We start from the raw sequence: 7,559 nt of genomic DNA, 5'->3' as shown, positions 1-7,559 counted from the left end.
TTCAAGTTCACCTGTAATCTTATTGGGGAAGATTTTCAAATGAAGCTGAATCAGATCAAGGTCCTAAGCCATGTGACTGTGGTTTAGAAAACAGCTGATTTTCTACCATGCATTCTAGAATTTTGGCTGTGGCCCTATTCTGGCTTTACTGCCTTCATCAGATTGCCACTTTTCCCTGCTGCAGGCAACAACTGCTTCATTTACTCAGCAGGGTCGCAATTTCCAACTAAGATCCCACCTCTGAGCAGAGCAAACTGTTCTAGCAATCATCTAGAACTTAGCAGGTGTAGACCACTTGCTACTGGTTCCGGTTTATTGCTGAACCACTTCCTTTTATTGCTTCCCAAGGAATGCCTTCCATGGTTTACCGCCCTATGTGCTCTACCTTTCTTTTCCCTTATTTATCATTGCTTCAGGAATCACATCCACAGTCATGAAATATTGAAGGATTTAGGGTCACACACATACCTGTTCCCCAAGTACAGAACATGTTGTCTAAGGGCAAGAAAATTGATTAGCATCGTGTACCTTATTCATTATTTTAATCTCATTTGGAAAGTCTTTTCATGGGTAGATGGACTTGAAAAACAGATGAGAGATGACACATTTGCTAACACAACAAGAAAACAGGGCCAGCCTGTTGAGGCTAGTTTGTAGAACACCACAGACAAATCAGGTATGGAAACTAATCCCACTGATTACGACAGCACATGTTTTGCATATGGTGCACAGCTTTTACGCAGAGAGTTTTCAAGTACAGAAAACAATCTCATGTTTTTGTAGACAGGCTTCTTTTTTTTTAAATAATGCTGAGTTAGTCATTCAACAGTTGTGATTAGACAGTAAACATGTAACTTCTTCCTCTTCAATTGTTGAAAACTATTACTTTTTGAATATAAGAACTGCCTCATTTCTCTAAACATCTCTCAGACCAAGGATCAGTTCTACCATGATTTGTGCTGTGTAATACATTTTTTAAACGGAGTTATATACACAGAATGTCATATCTATAATTTTACAGGTAGTTACCTGTCTATCCAGGAGCCTCCATTCCCTTTCTCTGGATACATTTCCATACATTTTATTTTCTTTGTCTCACTGTGGACACTGTAAAGCATTGTTTGCCTCCTGTAAGTAGAATTCTAACATAAGCAAGCTTAGATAGATGAAGAAACAAGGAAGGATGCGAAGACAGTTGGGGGCGAGGGGGAACAGAAGGCTAGAAACATTGAGGATACCTGTCTCAGAACTGACAACTGGAGCCTTCTAGGATCAATGGCTTTTGCACTCAGGGCAAAATGTTAAGGTCCCACAGCTGAACTTAATGGAATTCCTCCTCACAGTTAAAAAAAAACCAAACCCTGAATATGAATGTGGAAGAAAGGCAATTTGATGTTTGTAATTATCGAGGTAAACTCCACAACCCGCTGAATATATGCAAAATGGACTCTAGATTGAGTATATAAAAGCAGCATGTGCAGAGAATAAGAGCAAGTATTGAGAGTTCTTTCTGGTAGAACAAGTCATCATACAGGATGACTACCATGAGCAACAAGGGGAGTTCCCTGAAAGGTAAGACTTCTGCCTTTCACTTACTGATAACTTTTATGTTTCTTTAAATTTAGATTGAATTAGGATGTAATGAAAATGTTAGAGCTCTGGAAAGTGAAGTCTTCCAGCCACCTAGTCTGCATCCACCTCAAATGTGTAGGGCCCAAAACTTGGAATTAGAAGGCAGTTTGATCCCTTTTCTACCCAGTCTTTTGTCTACTAAGACTACCTTTGCATTGAACAGTGTCACTGAAAATAGGCTTGAGGGATGTGACACCTGCACATGAAAGACTGGATCCAGACTGCTTTGCTATACCTCTCAGAAGGCCATGACTAAAATTAATTATCCACAAGTCTAGAAGTGATGTAGTAAATTTCAATTTAATCTTTTCATAACTATCTTCAACTTCCTAAGCCAAGCAGTCTCAGGTTTTCCTATTAATTCAATTATTCTTCAGAGGACAATCCTAACTTCAGCATGTAGCATGTTCCTGGTTCATGGGGAGTGGAGGAAGTCTTGTGTCAAAATTGTTTAAATGCTCTTTAATTTAGAGATAGAAAGAAATTCATCACATGACAACATTAGGGACAGCTCTGCTGATTATGGAGTGTACTTAAATTTAGCATTTAAAATTAGTCTAGTGAACCAATACAGGTAGCAGGCAAATTTCCAGAATGAAAAGTCTCCGAGTACATAACGGTGTGCTTTTAATAAGTAAGTTCATTTACCAAATATTTGCTTTTATTTTTTTCCATTGTTTTTATGTGCATATTTTATTTCACTGAATAGAAAACTTGATTTTGTTAAATTGATATTAAGTTTTAAACAAATGAGGTCTTGTGTTTAAGATAATGAGAAGTGCCCTATATCAGTTTGACAAGCTCAACAGGAAAGACCAAGGTTCTCTCTGATTTCTTTGCAGTAGGCAATTCAGGGTTAAACTCTAAATAACAAAGCAGCACAGCTGCTGGAAACCTTCTGATGGAACTCCCAGGACAATCAAAACCTTAAGATAGTGACCTAACCACCCTCTCACAGAATTAATTTAAACTCCAAATGTTTGCAAAGAAGAAAAGGACCTGTGGGAGGACGAGGGGGGAGGGGGGGAAAGAATTTTAAAAAAAAGACCAGTCTATTCTTCAGACTTATATATCTGTGCAAACATAATTATGTATCTATATTTACATTGTGAAGAGGTTTGATTTTTTTCTTCCATTTATCACTATGTAGTAAAGTCAGGCACAACAGTAAGAGACTTGAAATACAGTATGCACTGCAACACAGGTTACCTTCTCTCCTCCAACTCTGTAGCAGGCTCTGCTATAAAGTTAGGATGATGGAGGGTAGAAAGGGTAACAGACTTACAGTGTTTCCTTCCTCCACTGATTTTCAGCAGCCAGTACAGGGGGTACTCTGAGCCATGTGACAGTACAAACAAAAATCACTCAGCATCTGGCTCTGACAGCTACTTCTAAATGTACATGCAAGTCAATGTGATTTCATTCTGGTTTGTTTTAAACCTGATCAGGTTTGTTGGTGGTGGTCCTTCTGGTGTCCAACATACTCCTGACAAAAGAAGGAGTGACCTCCTTGCCAATCTGCCCCAATGGATCTGTCAATTGCCAAGTTTCCCTTGGGGAACTTTTTGACCGAGCAGTTAAACTTTCACACTACATCCACTTCCTGTCTTCGGAAATATTCAATGAATTTGTAAGTACACTGCCTTTTCCTGAGAGTGAGAAATTGTAAAAAAATGCAATTTAATGCTTTTAAAGTACAAACATATGGTAATACATTCAGTAAGTAATCCTTCAGTAAGTAAACAAATATGACTGCTGCAAAGAGAGTGACAGCCCCAGTGATGACCAAATCTGTGTATAGTGCTGACCATTGCTAAGATCCCCAACAGTTCTATTCAAATATACCATTTTCCATCACTCTTTATCTCTGGAATAAGTTTGTGTTCGCTGGGTGCCAGATCCACTCACCAGAAATTTTTTACCTTCTGCAGGATGAACGCTACGCTCAGGGCCGGGGGTTTATTACAAAAGCTGTAAATGGCTGCCACACTTCCTCCTTAACCACTCCTGAAGATAAGGAACAAGCTCAGCAGATTCATGTAAGTCCCATTTCTAACGTTGTCCAGTGAGAGACAGAGCAGGAGAAGAGGGAGGGTTAAAGAGGAACAGAGAAAGAAAGAAATCAGCTCAATTGGAATAAAAAAGCCAGGAAGAGGAAAGCACCAAAAAGCCAAAGAACAAAGAACAGTTGATTTAACATTTGCTGAGACTAAGGTACAGAATATACAGAATATATAGGTACCAGCAACTCTCAGCTTCCTTGCATTTTCCTGTATGTTATATTTAGCCATTGCATCTTACTTCCAACTAGAATATAACCTCATGGAGTAATGTCAGTTACCATGCTTGTACATTACTGGCAACACCGCAATTTTTTAATATTATCTTAAAACACTTTATAGATGATTATTATATTAACAAACATAACAACACATTGGCATAGTCAATACTGTAGATAGGCAGGGGTCAATAGTTTTCCAGTAACTGAAAACACTGAGATTACTAAACAAATGTTAAATAGATATTCTTGCTGTTAAAAGTAGGAAAAAGTGGTCACATCATCATCTAAATACAAAGACTCTAGTGTGAAATATTGCGAAGCACTTCTAGAGAGAAACGTTACATACGTCAATCTAATAATTGAAAACTTAAGATGAAGATAGTCTTGTCCAGCCTATGCTCACAGTTACAACTTGAAAATACTCTGGAGAAAAAAATAAGCACAGGCATATGGAGGGCTGGGGGCCAGGAAGAGCTCTTTATCAGTTTCATGGTGGTGATATCCTTGCAATCCCAGTATCACCATCTTCTCTGTATGTGATTCAGAAATCCTATTGGCTGCAATAGGCAGTGCATAGGGTCACAGCCCTGGGTACATAAGCAAGTCTGGTTCTGTTCAGATGCAGTGCATCTAGCAAAGAAGAAATGGTTGAATACTGCCACAACCATAACCTTAATGCATTTTTATTGCTCCTAAGTAAGAACAGTTTTTAAAATGAGAGATCTATTCCTGGAAGCATCATTGTTCAAAGGGCAGGACAGATGAGTTACTTAGAGGCCATGTACACCTTCCATTCACTACTAAACTTTTTCTAAAAACAAATTTGATTTCACATTTTTCAATAATAACATCAGATAAGGAGTTCTGCTTGTTTTCACAGAAATACAACAGAGCTGTCCTTGCTAGTTTTTAATACAGAGAGGGTTTAATGATAGTTTCCATTACAATTTGGTAACAGCTTGTGTTAATGTTGTAAAACATGGTAACAACAATGACAAACTTGATAAATGCAACTGCACAAAGGCATCTTGAGACAGGGCTACAGGGCACATTCAGTGGCAAGTTCCAGAATCAGTTCCCAAATTATTATGAGGATATTGCTGTAAGTGCCTCCTGATGCTGCCAGTATTTAGTCTTCCTATTTTAATTGCCTTTTCTTAATGTGGGTGAGCAGCACGAAGACCTGCTGAATATAGTAGTGGCAATGCTGCGCTCCTGGAATGATCCCCTGATCCATCTGGCCTCTGAAGTACAAAGTATCAAAGAAGCTCCAGAAACCATCCTCTGGAAGACTGTAGAGATTGAAGAACAAAACAAGAGGCTTCTAGAAGGGCTGGAGAAAATAGTTGGGCGGGTAAGTGTTAGGTACTTAACATCCATCCTGTTGCTGTAAGGAAGACACACAGAGTAACTGACAGGCCTTCCCTACCTGGAGTAAGAAAGGAAATAGTAGATGTGAAGGGAAAAAAAAATAAGGGAGCTAAAATTGCTGGATCTGAGAGCTTTTCAGCTTTCCAGTAGTGGCAGTATCTTTCATTTCTTTTTCACACTTTACTGGCTCCTCTGAACTCTGGCTCTGCTTCAAGGAAAGGTCATTGAGCATTTTGAATGTAATACTGACTTTTTAAGGTTTTTTAAGGTTGTTTCTGAGTTTTTTCACATGCTCATATTTATATGTCTGATTAGCATATTTATACAGATCTCGACACATAGGTATTGTGTATACTTTTCAGAAACAGATACTGTGTTTGAAAGTGTTCTGGAAGTCTGGGCTATTACAAAGACGTGGCATATAGGAAAGTAGTGGCAGTATTTTTCATTTCTTTTTCACACCTTACTGGCTCCTCTGAACTCTGGCTCTGACTTCATTCCAAATGCACTTGTAAGATTAGACAACAAGGCTGTTGTCTGATAAAATCCACACTCGAATACCCCTTGTTATCAGTAATCAATTGAAAGATTTCCTGAATAAAATCAGCTCTAACTTGTTTATTATCAGAGGGGCCTGGCTTAGTCTATGAATATATAATTCTGTCAGTGAATTAGATGCTAACAAGAGGTTCTGACTTTACTGGCTTTTACTTAGGCTCTGAAGAGATGAAGAACATTAAATTGTCACCACCACTGTATCCACCATTTTCCACTCGATCCCTCCTGGTCTCTTATTCAGTTATGGCTCTCTACTCAGAATTCAAGACTGGCAAGTTCATTAGTGTCAAACCATGGTTTTGAGTGATAGTAGGCCTATCTTTATTTGCCTGTTGCTATCACTGAGTGATAGAGGCTCCACAGAAACTCTCCCATGTGCTTTTACGAAGTATAACTGATGGGAAATAAGGAAGATGAACAGGCACCAATAGGCACAGAATTCCTTCCTGCTATCAAAGGTACACTTCTGTCATAAGAGAAAATTATTGGTTGTCTTTTTCAAACAAGGAGACTTGAACCAATCTTCACCTCATATACTAACTCACTACATGAGCTCCTACACATAGCTTTCTAATATTAGGAATGACTAATTTTTTTTTTTATAAAGGAATCTGAGGCACAGTACTTAAGATGTATCATAGAGAGACTTATCTAGCAACCTGTTACTGAAAGCTGCCTGTATCAGAGATCACCTCAGATGTGGGCTGAGACAAAGCTGGAGACACACAGAGAGAAGTTCTAGGAACAAGTCCTAACAAAGATTTCAAGGTGAAGGGAAGATACTGAACATACAGAATAGTGGGAACCATAACAGGAAACACTTTACAAGCCATATATCAGCAACTAGCATTCCTTAAGGCCAGTATTTAAAATCCTCTGTTCTACATCCAGTCAGATTCACTATGATTTATTACAGTATCATTTTGTGTATTTAGGTTCATACTGGTGAGACTGGAAATGAAATTTACTCTCAGTGGGAAGGCCTTCCATCCCTGCAACTTGCTGATGAGGACTCCAGACTCTTTGCCTTTTACAACCTGCTGCACTGTCTCCGCCGAGATTCTCACAAAATTGACAACTATCTCAAGGTTCTCAAGTGTCGCCTAATCCACGATAGCAATTGTTAGGTAGGTCTTCATGGACCTAATCACTTACTGAAATAATGCGTAATGGTCTTCTTGTTGCCTTGCTACTTTCCATTGCAAACTTTATGAAAAGTCAGTTTGTTCAGTATTAGGATCATCAGTAACTTTCAGGCATGTTTGTGTGAATTCTAGCTGCAACTATTAGCACCATTTATCTAGATGCTATAAACTGTCATAAATTACGTGTATGACAGGAACATACTTTTCTGTCTAATGTCCTCACCTATTAACATTTCAATGATAACCAGATCATGCAGATACAAATAAAAATGTTATTAAATCCAAAAGTGTGTAATGTCGAGTGGAATCAGTGAATGAAAAATAGCTGATATGGTTTATACCTTTAGCAGTAGCTTCTCTTTATGGATCTCAGTCTCCCAGTTACTGACATCATAATATCTTACTTCCATTGGTCTTCACCCTCCCTCCTAAAAAGAAGGGGAAGAAAAGAAGAGTCAGGATGATGGAACCAGGCTTTTTTCAGTGATGTCCAGAGATAGGACAAGGAGCAATGGGTGCAAACTGGAACATAGGAGGTTCCACATAAATATCAGAAAAAACTACTGTGAGAA

The 7,559-nt window shown here is 38.6% G+C and overlaps 1 protein-coding gene across 1 annotated transcript; it reads left to right on the top strand.

Moving 5' to 3' along the window:
• The first annotated feature begins 1,305 nt into the window (after window positions 1-1,305).
• PRL (prolactin) lies at window positions 1,306-7,274 on the top strand. The gene is made up of 5 exons (XM_010004518.1): window positions 1,306-1,572; window positions 3,081-3,262; window positions 3,564-3,671; window positions 5,088-5,267; window positions 6,778-7,274. Exons 1-5 carry the CDS (start codon window positions 1,536-1,538, stop codon window positions 6,967-6,969), a joined length of 699 nt encoding a protein of 232 aa, XP_010002820.1. The 5' UTR covers window positions 1,306-1,535; the 3' UTR covers window positions 6,970-7,274.
• Window positions 7,275-7,559: the final 285 nt, after the last annotated feature.

This window comes from Chaetura pelagica, unplaced genomic scaffold (genome assembly GCF_000747805.2).
Source record: "Chaetura pelagica isolate M959 unplaced genomic scaffold, ChaPel_1.0 scaffold78, whole genome shotgun sequence".
Lineage (NCBI taxonomy): Eukaryota > Metazoa > Chordata > Aves > Apodiformes > Apodidae > Chaetura > Chaetura pelagica.
Note: the sequence above shows the minus strand (reverse complement) of the source record. Positions and strands in the feature narration are given on the sequence as shown.